Source organism: Ranitomeya variabilis, chromosome 3, assembly GCF_051348905.1.
Source record: "Ranitomeya variabilis isolate aRanVar5 chromosome 3, aRanVar5.hap1, whole genome shotgun sequence".
NCBI lineage: Eukaryota > Metazoa > Chordata > Amphibia > Anura > Dendrobatidae > Ranitomeya > Ranitomeya variabilis.
Window position 1 is genome coordinate 212,356,846 of NC_135234.1, and position 17,667 is coordinate 212,374,512.

Here is a 17,667-nt window from a genome sequence, read left to right on the forward strand (position 1 = left end):
TCAAAACGACGCATGCGGATACATCCGCATGGCCTGCGTAACCAATGCTACAGATAGGGTACACAGAACGCATGCAGACGTAGGCAGAGCTGAAGGAAAAGGCGCGGCAGTGGGCGGAGGAAGAAGGCTGCCGTCCGCAGCCCTGCTGAACGCTAGTGTGAAACTAGCCTTAGGCCATGTCCACATGGCAGTATTTGGTCAGTATTTCACATAAGTATTTGTCAGCCAAAATCAGGAGTGAAACAATCAGAGGAAAAGTATAATAGAAACACGTCACCACTTCTGGATTTTTGACACCATCCTGGTTATGGCTGACAACTACTGATATGAAATACTGACCAAATACTCCCGTGTAAACATGGTGTAAAGAACATGTTCATATAAAGGTGTGGTCATATTATATAGGTTTATGGCTCAATACTTAATTAATCAATTCTTTACCTTCACATAGTAATAGCGGAGAGCCCTGCTGAGCTTGTCATAGTTCATGCTCGGCTTGTTCTTGCGCTCGCCCCATAACCGGGCCACCTCTCCAGCCTTCAGAAGTTTAAACTCCCCATCATTTGATGTCCAGCAAATTAAATCATTGTTTCCAGGCTCCTGTAGAAGCTGGAGCAAGAACTGCCACAGAGTAATGGCACTGTCCATAGCAAATCACTGGAAAGAAAAGACAGCAAAGTTCATTTCAATCATGAAAGCACGACTGCTACACCACATTCTTCACGACGCTTCTACCTGATCTATTACACAACACTTAAAGGACAAGACAAAGAGCCGCAAAGTTCATGAAACTGCAGGTGACGTCTGCTGGTGATGTCTAGCGTCTTGTCTTGTGTATTTTCGTGTGTGGAGATTTTCTAATATATATATATATTCTAATGTATATATATATATATACACACCGCTCAAAAAAATAAAGGGAACACTTAAACAACAGAGTATAACTCCAAGAAAATCATACTACTGTGAAATCAAACTGTCCACTTAGGAAGCAACACTGTTTGACAATCAATTTCACATGCTACATGCTGTTGTGCAAATGGAATAGACAACAGATGGAAATTATTGGCAATTATCAAGACACGTTCAATAAAGGAGTGGTTCTGCAGGTGGGGACCACAGACCACATCTCAGTTCCAATGCTTTCTTGCTGATGTTTTGGTCACTTTTGAATGTTGGTTGTGCTTTCACACTCGTGGTAGCATGAGACGGGACTCTACAACCCACACAAGTGGCTCAGGTAGTGCAGCTCATCCAGGATGGCACATCAATGCGAGCTGTGGCAAGAAGGTTTGCTGTGTCTGTCAGCGTAGTGTCCAGAGGCTGGAGGCGCTAACAGGAGACAGGCCAGTACACCAGGAGACGTGGAGGGGGCCGTAGGAGGGCAACAACTCAGCAGCAGGACTGCTACCTCAGCCTTTGTGCAAGGAGGAACAGGAGGAGCACTGCTAGAGCCCTGCAAAATGACATCCAGCAGGCCACAAATGTGCATGTGTCTGCACAAATGGTTAGAAACCGACTCCATGAGGATGGTCTGAGTGGCCGACGTCCACAGATGGGGGTTGTTCTCACAGCCCAACACCGTGCAGGATGATTAGCATGTGCCACAGAACACCAGGATTGGCAAATTTGCCAACACCAGTAATGGTGTGTGGTGGCATTTCTTTGGAGGGCCACACAGCCCTCCATGTGCTCGCCAGAGGTAGCCTGACTGCCATTAGGTACCGAGATGAGATCCTCAGACCCCTTGTGAGACCATATGCTGGTGCAGTTGGCCCTGGGTTCCTCCTAATGCGGACAATGCCAGACCTCATCTGGCTGGAGTGTGTCAGCAGTTCCTGCAAGATGAAGGCATTGAAGCTATGGACTGGCCTGCCCGATCCCCAGACCTGAATCCGATTGAACACATCTGGGACATCATGTCTCACACCATCCACCGTCACGTTGCACCACAGACTGTCCAGGAGTTGGCGGATGCTTTAGTCCAGGTCAGGGAGGAGATCCCTCAGGACACCATGCACCGCCTCATCAGGAGCATGCCCAGGCTTTGTAGGGAGGTCATATAGGCACAGAGGCAAAACACACTACTGAGCATCATTTCCTTGTCTTGAGGCATTTTCACTGAAGTTGGATCAGCCTGTAATTTGATTTTCCACTTTGATTTTGAGTATCATTCCAAATCCAGACCTCCATGGGATATTAATTCTGATTTACATTGATCATTTTCTATTGTTCTCAACACATTCTACTATGTAATGAATAAAGACTTGCAACTGAAATACTTCATTCAGAGATATCTAGGATGTGGTATTTTAGTGTTCCCTTTATTTTTTTGAGAAGTATATTATATATATATCTACTATATAATTGTCTAAGGGTCACTTCCGTCTTTCTGTCTGTCCTTTTGTCTGTCTGTCACGGATATTCATTGGTCGCGGCCTCTGTCTGTCATGGAAATCCAAGTCGCTGATTGGTCGTGGCAAAACGCCCACGACCAATCAGCGACGGCCATAGTCTGGCAGCGAACTGGCCGCTGCTTTACTGCCCTGCAGTCAGCGCTGAGCGCTCACACAGGGTTAATGCCAGCGTTAACGGACAGCGGTGTAACGCACTCCGTTAACGCAGCTATTAACCCTGTGTGACCAACTTTTTACTGTTGATGCTGCGTATGCAGCATCAATAGTAAAAAGATCTAATGTTACAAATAATAATAATAATAATAAAAAAAAGGTTATTCTCACCTTCCGACGTTGCGCGCTGTCCTCGGCAGTGCAAGCGGCAGGTTCCGGTGCCAAGGATGCTATGCGAGAAGGACCTGCCATGACGTCACGGTCATCACAGGTCCTGCGCTCATACCAACCCTGGGACCGGAAGCTGCCGCGTGCACAGCACACAGGCGCCGGGGCTTCAAGGGGCCTTCGGAAGGTGAGTATATGTTTATTTTTTATTTTAAGTCTTTTTTAACCACGCATACAGTGCCCACATTGCTATATACTACGTGGGCTGTGTTACATACTGCGTGGGCTCTGTTATATACTACATCGACTGTGCAATATACTACGTGGCTCTGTTATATACTACGTGACTGTGCAATATACTACGTAGCTATGCAATATACTACGTGACTGTGTTATATACTACGTGGCTGTGCAATATACTATGTGGCTGTGCAATATACTACGTGGCTCTACAATATACTACGTGGCTCTGCTACATACTAAGTGGCTGACCAATATACTACATACCTGTGCAATACACTACGTGGCAATGTTATATACTACGTGGCTCTGCTATATAGTACGTCGCTGACCAATATACTACATAGCTGTGCAATACATTACGTAGCTGTGCAATACACTACGTGACTGTGCAATATACTACGTGGCTCTACAATATACTACGTGGCTCTGCTATATACTACGTGGCTGACCAATATACTACATACCTGTGCAATACACTACGTGGCTATGTTGTATACTACGTGGCTGTGTTATATACTACGTAGCCCTGCTATATACTACGTACGCTGAGTTACATACAACGTAGCTATGTTATATACTACGTCGGCTGTGTTATATACTATGTCTCTGTGCAATATAATTCGTAGCCTGTCCTATATACTGCCTACATATTCTAGAATACCCGATACGTTAGAATCGGGCCAACATCTAGTTATATATACACATATATATATATATATATATATATATATATATATATATATATATATATATATATGCACATACAGTACAGACCAAACGTTTGGACACACCTTCTCATTTAAAGATTTTTCTGTATTTTCATGACTATGAAAATTGTACATTCACACTGAAGACATCAAAACTATGAATTAACACATGTGGAATTATATACTTGACAAAAAAGTGTGAAACAACTGAAATGATGTCTTATATTCTAGGTTCTTCAAAGTAGCCACCTTTTGCTTTGATGACTGCTTTGCACACTCTTGGCATTCTCTTGATGAGCTTCAAGAGGTAGTCACTGGGAATGGTCTTCCAACAATCTTGAAGGAGTTCCCAGAGATGCTTAGCACTTGTTGGCCCTTTTGCCTTCACTCTGTGGTCCAGCTCACCCCAAACCATCTCGGTTGGGTTCAGGTCTGGTGACTGTGGAGGCCAGGTCATCTGGTGTAGGTCCCCATCACTCTCCTTCTTGGTCAAATAGCCCTTACACAGCCTGGAGGTGTGTTTGGGGTCATTGTCCTGTTGAAAAATAAATGCTGGTCCAACTAAACGCAAACCGGATGGAATAGCATGTCGCTGCAAGATGCTGTGGTAGCCATGCTGGTTCAGTATGCCTTCAATTTTGAATAAATCCCCAACAGTGTCACCAGCAAAGCACCCCCACACCATCACACCTCCTCCTTCATGCTTCACGGTGGGAACCAAGCATGTACAGTCCATCCGTTCACCTTTTCTGCGTCGCACAAAGACACGGTGGTTGAAACCAAAGATCTCAAATTTGAACTCATCAGACCAAAGCACAGATTTCCACTGGTTTAATGTCAATTCCTTGTGTTCTTTAGCCCAAACAAGTCTCTTCTGCTTGTTGCCTGTCCTTAGCAGTGGTTTCCTAGCAGCTATTTTACCATTAAGGCCTGCTGCACAAAGTCTCCTCTTAACAGTTGCTGTAGAGATGTGTCTGCTGCTAGAACACTGTGTGGCATTGACCTGGTCTCTAATCTGAGCTGCTGTTAACCTGCGATTTCTGAGGCTGGTGACTTGGATAAACTTATCCTCAGAAGCAGAGGTGACTCTTGGTCTTCCTTTCCTGGGGCAGTCCTCATGTGAGCCAGTTTCTTTGTAGCACTTGATGGTTTTTGCCACTGCACTTGGAGACACTTTCAAAGTTTACCCAATTTTTCGGACTGACTGACCTTAATTTTTTAAAGTAATGATGGCCACTCGTTTTTCTTTACTTAGCTGCTTTTTTCTTGCCATAATACAAATTCTAACAGCCTAATTAGTAGTACTATCAGCTGTGTATCCACCAGACTTCTGCACAACACAACTGATGGTCCCAACCCCATTTATAAGGCAAGAAATCCCACTTATTAAACCTCACAGGGCACACCTGTGAAGTGAAAACCATTCTCTGTGACTACCTCTTGAAGCTCATCAAGAGAATGCCAAGAGTGTGCAAAGCAGTCATCAAAGCAAAAGGTGGCTACTTTGAAGAACCTAGAATATAAGACATACCGTATTTTCCGGCGTATAAGACGACTTTTTAACCCCTAAAAATTGTCCCAAAAGTCGGGGGTCGTCTTATACGCCGGGTACGGCGTGTGCAGGGAGCGATCCTGGATGTTCCCAGGGTCTGAAGGAGAGGAGACTCTCCTTCAGGTCCTGGGATCCATATTCATGTAAATGCACAATGGCATCAGTGTGCCGAGTTGGGCAGTGCCTGTCCTTTTATAATCTCTGATTATGTCACATGACCAGCCAATCACAGTAATTAGACAACCAAGATGGCTACGACATAAAAAAAATTTTTTTCCCCCCATCTTTTTCTTTGTGTCTCTATATGCATGACAACAACGCTACCTCTCCGGGGGGTGGAGTTTTTCTCCTCCCCGTTCTACCGGAAGTGACGCTTGCGCGTCACTGTGCGCTTCACGCAGACATGATCCCTGCTTTGGGGCGTTCCTGACCTGTGATCATGTGACCGCTATCAAACCGGAACCCGTACACAGCTCTGCATGCGTCACACGCTTAATGTAAGTGGCGCGGTGTATAAATGAATGAGATGTGTGCGGTGAAACCGACCCTCCTATGTGTGCGGGACGAATGACGCACACTTCACTATCCTTTTGAAGTGGCTTCTCCCCTGATGATACTGCCACAAGAAACGCGTTGGGAGAAATTTTGAATGAAGGAGGAATAGATATCTGGTGGGACGAAATCCGCATGAGTGAGGTTTGAAATGGGTACATAGAGTGCCACCTCGTATCTACATGGGTTTCCAGACCACGATATCCTGTGAAGCTACTTCCATCTTGGGTGAGATTGTTCTTATTATCAGTAGCAATCAATGATTATTCCCCGGGATTGGATGTGTTCTGTTTATTGCATAGAGGGCATATAAGAAAAGACACCTCTTGCATTTTTTCAGGTGTTTATATTAATCACCGTGCTGTTTTGGAGCTTGTATAGAGCTCACTGATAATATCAGCCAGTATATGTACGTTGTGTCTCATGTCGTTTTATGAGTCAAATGGGCTCTTTTAGTGGTATTTATTAAAAGTTACTTTTTATTGTATCTAATTACAGTCCTACCTTGCTGACAAAACATTTATTTTTGATTGGTGGCATTTCATTTGTACTTCCATATTCATGTAAATAATAAAGAATAAAAATAAAAAATATGGATATACTCACCCTCGGACGGCCCCTGGACCTCACCGCTGCAAGCGTCTGCCTCCGTTCCTAAAAATGCAGAGTGTGAAGGACCTTCCATGACGTCGCGGCTTGTGATTGGTCGCGTGACCGCTCATGTGACCGCTCACGCGACCAATCACAAGCTGCGACGTCATCGCAGGTCCTACACAGCATTCTTAGGAACGGAGGCAGACGCTTGCAGCGGTGACAGCCAGCGTTCGTCGGAGGGGTGAGTATATCCATATTTTTTATTTGTATTCTTTATTTTTTACATGAATATGGATCCCAGGGCCTGAAGGAGAGTTTCCTCTCCTCCAGACCCTGGGAACCACACGCCGTATAAGATGACTGGGCGTATAAGATGAACCCCGTCTTACACGGCGGGCATATCCCAAATTCCATATTTTATATGGAAAAGTTGGGGGTCGTCTTATACGCCCAGTCGTCTTATACACCAAAAAATACGGTAATTTCAGTTGTTTCACACTTTTTTGTTAAGTATATAATTCCACGTGTTAATTCATAGTTTTGATGCTTTCAGTGTGAATCTACAATTTTCATAGTCATGAAAATACAGAAAAATCTTTAAATGAGAAGGTGTGTCCAAACTTTTGGTCTGTACTGTACATACGCAAACATACAAAAAATGTATCTTTTTTTATTCTGTATTTTTTGCCATGAACATTATCTGCAGCTTTAGTTACATTTCAGGCTGAATAAGAGCTTATCTTCACTTTGACAGAAAGCAAAGAGCTTCCTGAGACTCAAACTTTCCACAATATTGCTGTCTGACATTGATAATCTAGAAAGCAGAAACAAGACAGGAAGCAGACATCAAAGACAAAAACAAAAAGGGAAAATATTTACCCATTAACTAAAACATAACTGAGAAGTACAGTGAAGACCATAGCAGAAAAATGGTAATTGTGTTTCGAGGAATCCATCCTGACAGCACTAAGGAGGTCGTCCTATTTATTCTTTCTGGGACAGGAAACAACAAGAGGTTAAAAGGACCCTCCCATCTCCACCCGAGTGTCTTTTCCAAGTATCACACCAGGATGGATGCAACAGAATTTACTGGACATTCTTTATACAAACGTTACGTTACATAAGTAAAGAATTTCTCAAAAGGGAGGCAACTATTAGTGCTGTCAGGATGGATTCCTGGAAACACAATTACCGGTAGGTCTAATTACTGTTTTCCAGGTCATACCTCCTGATAACACTATGGAGAATACCAAAGTATGGTGAATTAGGGTGGGACCACTGCATAAAGAACCTTCCTACCGAAGGCAACTTGTCCTGAGACTACGTCTAGTTTTTAATGTCTCGAAAAAGTGCTCAGACTGGATCATGTTGCAGCCCTATAAATCTGATCCACTAAAGCCAGCCCAATCGTGGATCTGATCCACCTTGCTATTGTGGATTTTGCCGCCTTCTTTCCCCTATTTGTTCCCCTGTACTGCGCGAACAAGTTGGGGTCCTGTCTCCAGTCCCTGGTAGCTTCCAGGTAGTAGAGAACCGTCTGTCTCATGTCTAGAGAGTGAAAGGTCTGCTCCTTGGATGCGGGCAGAAGGAAGGAAGCACAACTTCCTGATTCATATTTGGGGTCAACACAACTCTGAGGAGAAAGGCCGGGTCGAGCCTCAAGACTATTTGTTCCTCGAATATCTGCAGATAAGGGTCTCTGATAGATAGGGCCTGTAACTCTCCTACCCTCTTGGCCGATGTAATAGCCAGGAAGGATGTTTTAACTGAAAGTCTGCTAATGCCTATGCTACTTACTGGCTTGTACAGGTGCTTACATAGTGCATTGATTCATAGGTTTCAGCCTTTCCACAGCTCTGAAGAATCTTGCTATCCAGGGGTGGACTGCTAGGGAAGAATGAAAGAATACACTTAACGCCGAGATTTGTACTCTTAGGGTACTCGGTCTTAAGCCTCTGTTGAATCCTGCCTGCAGGAAATCTAGGATCCTGGGTATATCAGGGCGAGATGTATCCAACGAGGATCCCCTGCACTCCGTACAGAATCGCTTCCAGATTTTGTTATATATGGATGATGTTACGGGCTTTCTGCTTGCCTGAAGGGCAGATATCACCTCATCGCATAACCCCCTTATCCTCAGAACATGCCTCTCAGGATCCATGTCAAAAGGTGCAGACTGCCCGGGTTCTGGTGAAACACTGGGCCCTGGCAGAGAATCTCTTCTCTCCGTGGGAGCAGGATGGGCTCTTCCACTGACATCTTCCTCAGCAGAGGAAACCAGCTCCTTATTAGCCAGAAGGGCACTACTAATATTATGCGAATAATATTATTGGAATCAATGGGAGAGGAGGGAATGCGTAGGTCAGTCTACGGGGTGTGTGCTGAATTGTCTTGGGGATTTAGTGAAAAAAGTTCTGTGACCTTTGCGTTCTCTTTGAAAGCGAAGAGGTCTATTTATGGAACTCCCCAATGCTGACAGCATGCAGAACACTTCCTTGTTCAGCTCCCACTCTATCGGAAATATCCTCTGCCTGCTTAAAAAGTCTGCCACCTGGTTTTTGGACCCCTCTAGGTGAACTGCTGAAACAGATAGAACTGTCCTCTCAGCCCACCGAAAGATCTTCCCTGCTAGATGCTGCTGAGAGGGATGTCTTGGACCTACATGATGGCGTAAAAAAGCCACGGTCATGGTGTTATCAGACAGGATTTTCACATGTCTGCCTCTTACTACTGACTGGACCTGGAGCAGGACTTCCAACACTGTGCACAATGCCCTGGAATTTGAGGACCTGGCTCGGATTTCTGGAGTCCAAGTCCCTTGGAAGTATCTTTCTTCCATATGAAAACCCCAGCCTAGTTGACTTGCGTCAGTGGTGATCACTGTGCAGGGAGAGAGAACCCAGGGGACTCCCATCTGAAAGTTTTCTGGAATGGTCCACTAGACTAGAGATCTCCTTATTGAGGCGGAGAGGGACATCACGGTATCCAGGGACAGTTGGCATTTGTCCCAGGCAGCTGGAATGGCACCCTAGAGACATCGCGAGTGGAACTGACTCCATTGAACACGGGGGGAAGTCCTTAGTCTCAGGATCCTATTGCCTCCCTGATGGAAAAACGGCTTCCTGAAAATTGACGGATCCTGTCCCCTATTGAGGTCTGCTCCTCTGCTGGTAAGAAAGTTGTTCTTAGGTGAGAGTCTAGGAGAACCCCCAGGAACTTCTTCCTGGATTCTGGAGAGAGATCTGACTCCTTCCAGTTCATCACCCATCTCAGCTTTTCCAGCGAGCAGATCGAGGTCTGACAGTGCTCCACAAGTTCTTCCCTAGAGCTAGTTATGATAAGGAAGTCATCCAGGTATGGGACTATGATGATATCTAACTTCCTTAGATAGGAGACCACTTCCGCCACTAGTTTGTGAACACTCTGGGCACTGAAGCTAGACCAACGGGAAGGCAAAAGAACAGGTAGTGAAGGTCCCGCCCCTGGATCTTTAGAGCGAACCTCAAGTACTAATGGAAGGAAGCATGGATGGGAACGTGATAGTATGCTTTCTTTAGGTCTAGGGTACACATCATCGCATTTTTGTCTATCGGGGGACTGTGGACTTGATTACTTCACCCAGCGGTTTAGAGGTTTCAGGTTTATTATTGTGCGACTCTCTCCCAAGGGTTTTTTGACAGAGAAGAGGCTGGAATAGTGGCCTCTGCACCTTTCTTCCTCAGACACCGGAACTATTGCTCCGATCTTTAGGAGATCCTGAACATCCGACCACATGCGGGAGGGGGACCTGTTATAATGAACCTCCCTGGTGGGGTATGGGTAAACTCTATTCTGTAACCCGAAGAGATTATCCCCAACACCCACTGATTCTCAGATCTCTCGCCAACTTTCCAGGCAGAGTGTTTGCCGTCCCCTCACTCTCACGGCGTTATTTTCTTCCTGAACCTGAACTAAAGATAGAGTCCTTATCCCTACCTCCATTGTGGTAGCTCCATCTGCCTGACTTACCCTTCCCCCTGTAGCCTGACCCCTGGTTGGGTTGGGGTCTACAAAATGGCTGGTACTTCTTTGGTTTATCCTCAGGGGACAAATTCTTCTTATCAGATGCCTTTTTTAGAATATCGTCTAGAAAAGAGCCAAATACTCTATCACCCAAGAAGGGAATTGAACACAGCTTGTTTTTAGACTGTGTATCCCCTGACCATGTTTTTAGCCAAATAGCTCGCCGGGTAGCATTAGATAAGGCTCTGTTCCTGGCTGCGAATCTAACAGATTCTGTAGATGCATCAGCCATGAACCCGGTAGCTAGTTTTAGGAGGGGAAGGGATTTCAGGATAGCCTCTCTGGGGGTTCTAGACTTTAGGTGTTCCTCCAGATCATCGACCCATAGATGCATGGACCGAGCGATCGGGGTTGCCTCTATGTTGGCTCAAATTATGGCCAACAACGTCTCCCAAATTCTCTTAAGGAGACCATCTGCTTTCCGATCCATCAGCTCCATAAGGCTAGATGAGTCCTCAAACGGAATTGAAGTCCTCTTCGCCACCTTGGCTATGGGCACATCAATTTTTGGGATGTCCTCCCAAGCTTTAATGTCCACCGGTTTGAAGGGCAGGCGAAGCTTAACGACTCTGGGAATAACCAGCCTTTTCTCTGCATCTTCCCACTTCTCCATGATCATCGAGAGGACATGGCTGTTAACCAGGAAGACTATGTTCCTTTGGAATCATAAACCACCGAACATCTCATCCTGTATAGAGAGAGACTTCTGGATTTCCTCCACATGCATAGTGCTCCTGACTGCCCAGAGGAGTTCGTCCGTGTCCTCAGAGGAAAAAAGTTATCTCTTCCCTTCCTCTGGAGGGTCTGCAACCATTTCCCCTTCTTCCTGGTCAGATGCGCCTGAGTATTCATCCTCCTCAGAGCTTAGCTTCATCTCCCTTGGCCTTTTGGCAAAGGGACAGCCCTGGGACTTGGGCTGAGAATCGTGCATCTGGATAAGCCCCGAGATAGAGGTCTGGACCTCCTCTCTGATAATGGACCTCATATCTGACAGCAGAGATGACTGCTCCTCTCTGATTACTTTTGAGGTGCAAGGCTACTACACTTCCCCACTTCCATGCTGTCCCTTTTAGGTGTTGCAGAGGTGGATGCTCCCCCCTAGAATACACAGAGTGCCGTATTTTTCGCTTTGTAAGAGGCACTTTTTTTCCCCCAAAGTTGGGGGGAAAATGGGGGGTGCGTCTTACAAAGCGTACATGCCTTACCGACACCGTGGGTGTAGGCCGCAGGCTGGGATGAGGGGGTGTCCGGCAGTTGCTGGCCGCTGCTGCGGATGTCTCCGGTGCCCAGCGGTGCTGCATGGGTGTCCGACGCTGCTCGAGGCTCTGCCGACATTTTGCGACAGGCCAGAGCCCCGGTACTTCCACGGTTCCCTGTGAGTGGGCGGTGGACTCTGGGAATATGGCCGCCACCAAGAGATGAGATTTCAGCGCAGAGATGTCATCTCTCGAGATACTGGTCCCGAGATCACCATCTACGCATGCGTCACCCCCGGCGGCGGCCATATTCCCAGAGTCCACCACACATGCACAGGGAACCATGGAATTACCAGGGCTCTGGCCTGTCGCAAAATGTCAGCAGAGCCCTGGGCAGCGCCAGACACCCATGCAGCACCGGCCAGCAACCGTCGGGCACCCAGAGATACCCGGCAGCAGCACCGGACATGCACCAGCACAAGACCCCCGCACCAGCGTGCCGCACATTGGAGCACCCCCTCATCCTAGTCTGCGGCCTGCAGCATCACCCCACTCCTGCCTCCTCCAGCAGTGACCCTGGGACCCCGCTTCACAGCACCCACCACCTTCCAGTAAGCAATAAGACGCATGGATTATAAGAAGCACCACCATTATATTAAAAAATATTTTTTTCTTATTTTTCTCCTGAAAATTTGGGGTGCGTCTTATAATCCAGAGCGTTTTATAATCTGAAAAATACGGTATATGCCATATGTTTCTATGTGTGGGGTAAAGGGCTGTCAGTGGGTATCTCACTAACCCCCTACTCACGTGCCCCAGGCCTTGTTCAGGTGTAACCTCAGCAATGGCAGATTCCTCCATGCCGAAGCCTACAAAATAATAATTTAATTTCTATAGCCCCAACATATTCTGCAGCACATTACATTTTAGAGGGGACCTGTACAGACAATAGACATTACAGCATAACAATAAACACATAGATCAACAGATACCAAAAGGAATGAGGGCCCTGCTCGCAAGCTTACAATTTATGCGGAAATAGGGGAGACACGAAAGGTGGATGTTAACATTTGCATACATCTAGGACCCTATTTATACAATACCTTTCAGACGAGGCACCGCTAAGATCCTTGCTTCGTCCGGGTACATCCTGAGTTCCACCGTGGAATGCTCGCTGGCCGGGATCCAGAAGTGCTCTGCCTGGCCTGCAGAGATTACGTCACCGGAAGTGTGCCCGCAGAGGATTCAGCATGCTGGAGCCGAGAGCCTCCCGGCAGGAAGAAGCGGCTTGCAGCCCGGGAGCAGTGCTCACCAGGTAGGCTGAGGGACCCCCCATCGGAGGGTGTCGGACATAGACTGATAGACAGCAGGAAGGGAGAGGCTGCCCCCTCCCGATCCACACTGGGTCTACCAGGTACACTCAGGAGGGACGGAGCTCTTCTCTCATTATTCCGGTCCTCACTGGGACAGGAAAAACACTGAGGGGTGGAGACGGGAGGGTCCTTTTAACCTCTCGTTGTTTCCTGTCCCAGCAAGGATAAGAAGGACGACCTCCATAGTGCTGTCAGGAGGGATGACCTGGAAAGACCAATGATAACATGATGGGGCTAATCTATCAATGTGTGGATAAAGCTGGCACTAAACAGAGAAATTTTGGCCGAGACACTTGTTGCACGACCAAAGTTTGCTAGTTGACTTTTCAACAGGGCAACACAGGTGAATTGGGTTGCATCATAACCCAACAATTACTGCAACAACAAAAAAATGATGCGTTTAGACTAGGGCTGTGGAGCCGGTAAGAAAAACCTCTGACTTGTCAATTTCCCTCTCGACTCCAAAGCACTGGTCACTACTGAGCATGTACAGAAAGTGCAGCACAAATTCATCTCAGCTAAAAGCCGAGATCCTTAGATCAGTAATAAAACAGACAATTATAAGACATTTCATAACTTTCCCAAATTCTTATGAAAACATTTACAGCACATCCTACATTGCCGACAACAATTCCACCAAAATGGACAAAGACTAACTCCACAGCATAGGTTTTTAGACCTATTGTGACTTGTTTATTGCAGTATCCTTGGTGTGGCAGTGTGACCCTATTCACTTGTATTATGCTGCGATGTAGCAGCAACACCAAGCAAACTTTGGTTTTGTGACAGATGTCGCGGCCAAAACAAACCAGACATCTGAAACAGCAGAGGCCATTACACAGAACACACTTGTTATGTGCACCATATTTGTCAGTATCTTAAAAAAAAACAAATCTTCATTGGAAAAACTTTCCATCGCCCAAAATATTTCAAGAGACATAATTCTGTCAAAAGAGCTGTGCGAGGGCTTGTTTTTGTGGGACAACCTGTAGTCTTCATTGGTACCATTATAGTGCACATATGGATTTTTGATCACTTATTATTCCCATATATTTGGAAAGGAGAGGGGAACAAAAAATGTCAATTTTACCATTTTTAGTGCCCAATACTGCTAGATAAACGTAATATTTTATTTGCATTTTGAACGCGAAACGCACGTTGGGGTACGTGGCCGAGGCAAAGGCAGTACTAACCAACGACATGGGTAATCACTTTTTACTTAACATGATAACGTATTAATGACCGGGTAAGCAGCCAGGCACGGGGATTATTACATTAATACTGTGGTGGACTGTTATGCCACACTCTATTGTGTATATATGATATAATAGAGTCCATTGTAAATTATATTATATGCCCTGTGGCTGCACCCCATATGTGTACATATCCTGTCCTTTTTCTTCGGCACTAGTTGTGCACCTGTGGATTTAACCATCCAGCAACTAAAGACCCATGTACTGTATAGGTTCTATATATTCATGATTTTTGTTTATTTGATTTTTTCTGTACATTATATTTTTGTTAAAATAAAATTTTGAGATTTTTATTGGCTATTTGGACTCAATTTTCTCCTAGTGTAGATAATATTTTATTAGTATGGGTCATTATGCATTTATGTAAAATTTGTAAATGCTAAATGGAAAAAGGGATTGTTTTGAATTTTTAATGTTTGAAGGTTTGTTTCAAAATGTTATCTTAACTTTATTTTTTAATAACAGCCAGCACCTGCTGCATATGGACGGGCTCATTCCCTAGGCTCGCTCTATACATTCTCTAAGGCTACGTTCACATTTGCGGCCAGCGCCGCAGCGTCGGGCGCCGCAGCGGCGCCGCATGCGTCATGCACCCCTATATTTAACATGGGGGCGCATGGACATGCGGCGCACTTGCGTTTTGCGCCGCATGCGTCGCTGCGGCGCCCGCGTCGGGGCGCAGAGGACGCAGCAAGTTGCATTTTTGCTGCGTCCAAATTCAATGAAAAAAACGACGCATGCGGCGCAAAACGCAGCGTTGTGCATGCGTTTTGCTGCGTTTTTGTTTGCGTTGTGCGCTGCGGCGCACAACGCAAATGTGAACGTAGCCTAATATGTACATCAAATGTCAGGGGGGTACAGAGTAACAGTTGACTTTTAAAACTTTTGATATATAGTGAAATGTGAGAACTTCTGATAGCTGGAATCCGAATGTGGAGACCCCCATCAATAGCTAAACCGAAAGGGTCCAGCACAGAGCTCTAAACAGCATTTTTCAAGACTTTCAGCTGTGGTTGGACCCAAAGTCTTCTATGAGCCCGGACACTACTACTTGAAAAGAGTGGACTGTAGCTGAAAGGGTACAGTCCATTACTAAGCATTTCTACCACTTGCTTTAGCAATTGATGGTGGTCTCAGCACTCAGACCCCAATGATCAAATCTTATGAAATGTAAAGCTTTATTCAGCATCAAGTATGAGCACCATGCGCACAAATATCAGCATGTTATCAATGAGGATAATGGTTCTCTGAGGAATGCTCTATAATGCCAAATGCATTCGGGCATGTAAATCATCAAGATCCGTTGCTGGCAGCTCCCTTTGCAATTGCCAACTAATAATGTCCCTGGAGTATATGATGGGTAACAAGTCAAGAGACGCTAAAGGCCATGGTAGCACAATTAGGCCACACAGTCTTCTCACAGTAGTATGAACAATGTGTTCCTGGTGTTGTGCTGAAAAACAGCTCCTGGGACACTCACATTCCCTTACCTATGTGGTTTCTGACCAGGTTCCGGCTATCATTGCATCCACAACAAAAGTGGGACTCATTATCAAAGATAGATCTCCATTCCAGCCTCCACTCCTCTCCAACAGCGGATTGAGGTTGATGGAACACCTGCAGCTGAGCGTCTGGCTCACACTCCAATGTCTTGCATAAGCCTACCGATGGCTTGTGCAGACACTGATGCCTTAGGCTTGGAATGTGGAGTCCAGTTTCACATATTGAACAGAATGGATCACTACCTGCAAACCTTCAAATCCAATGAGACCATGCGGACAACGTCATGAAAAAGGGTCTTCACAAGGAAACGTCACACAGGTCCTACTCCAGGGATTATTGTGTTGGGTGCAATGTAGTTTGGTAGTCAGACCTGTCTCGTCTTCACTCCAGGTACACTCCCAGCTCTGCCTTACACTCATTTGGTGGTGGAACCAATGGCACGGCCTTTTCTCCACAGCATGCAAATCGCGCACGCGTGACCCCCGAGCATGCAAATCGCGCACGCGTGACCCCCGAGCATGCAAATCGCGCACGCGTGACCCCCGAGCATGCAAATCGCGCACGCGTGACCCCCGAGCATGCAAATCAGGTACGCGTGACCCCCGAGCATGCAAATCGCGCACACGTGAAACACAAACACACACGCACACACCCTGAGCATGCAAATCACGTACGTGTGACAAACACGTGACACCCCCCCAGCACGCAAATCATGTACAAGAGGTCGACCACTTAAACCAGATAATTAGGACAGGTGTGCAGACACGTAGAGACATATTTATATATATATATATATATATACACAGCTCCAAGTATGGATAACAAGTGACTAAAAAACTTTTTGAGAATATGGTGAAAAAAAGTGTATGGGCTAAAAGTTCACGTCATTCCTGTCACGCAGTGAATGATCCGCCAAAAGCTAAAGAGAGGCCGGTGCGAACAAGGGCTGACACACCCGGGTGACGGTGAGCGCCCCTAAGGCTGACCGCGGAGCAGACGCCACACTGGTTTGTTTTGCTCCTACAGGCGCACCATGTGTGGTCAGCAGGACGTCAGGCTCTGCAGGTGGCACACGTGACCGCAGTGACAGCGCCACCGGCCGCGCACCTGGAGCGGACACACGCACCGCCACAGCAGCTGTGTGCACGTTACGTAACTGGAACACGCAGAGCACGGCACGGACGCCCCAGCCCCCCGCCCGCACTCCTCACCCTCCCCCTCCCCCATACCAGTCATACCCGCTGCTCGGTCACCACAGTCCGGCGCGCCCCATGTTCCCTCCTGTCACTTTCGGGCACAGTTCGGCCACCACTACAGAGCGGGCCGCCATCCGCTGCACGTCACTTCCGGGGCAGAGACCAACATCACGTGGGAGAGAGTTGTGGGGCAGGGGACACAGAGGGAGCGGCAGGGGCAGTGCTGGAGTCTCTGTCTGCACCGCTCAGCCCCGGGGATGTCTGCTGGGGGCTGCACTTGTGATAGACGGTGCAGGAAAATGCCTATACCAGTAGGGTACCTGTAGGGCGCAAGTGTGTGGGGGGGCATGTTTTCATGCGGGCAGCACGGTGGTGCAGTGGTTAGCACGGTGGTGCAGTGGTTAGCACGGTGGTGCAGTGGTTAGCACGGTGGTGCAGTGGTTAGCACGGTGGTGCAGTGGTTAGCACGGTGGTGCAGTGGTTAGCACAGCAGCCTTGCAGCGCTGGGGTCCTGGGTTCAATTCCCACCTTGGACAACATCTGCAAAGAGTTTGTATGTTCTCTCCGTGTTCTCTGGTTTCCTCCGACATTCCAAATACATACTGATAGGGAATTTAGATTGTGCGCCCCATCGGGGACAGCGATGATAATGTGTGCAAACTGTAAAGCGCTGCGGAATATGTTAGCGCTATATAAAA

The 17,667-nt window shown here is 46.7% G+C and overlaps 1 protein-coding gene across 1 annotated transcript in view; it reads right to left on the reverse strand.

The window, feature by feature from the left end:
* The window catches only part of ELK4 (ETS transcription factor ELK4), a 47,424-nt gene extending 30,174 nt beyond the window's left edge, over positions 1 to 17,250 (reverse strand). Inside the window, exons 1-2 of the mRNA XM_077295126.1 lie at positions 17,012 to 17,250; positions 442 to 657 (exon numbers count right to left, since the gene is read on the reverse strand). Of these exons, the coding sequence (XP_077151241.1) occupies positions 442 to 648 (207 nt within the window). The 5' untranslated portion in view covers positions 649 to 657; positions 17,012 to 17,250. The remainder of the gene's footprint in view (positions 1 to 441; positions 658 to 17,011) is intronic.
* Positions 17,251 to 17,667: the final 417 nt, after the last annotated feature.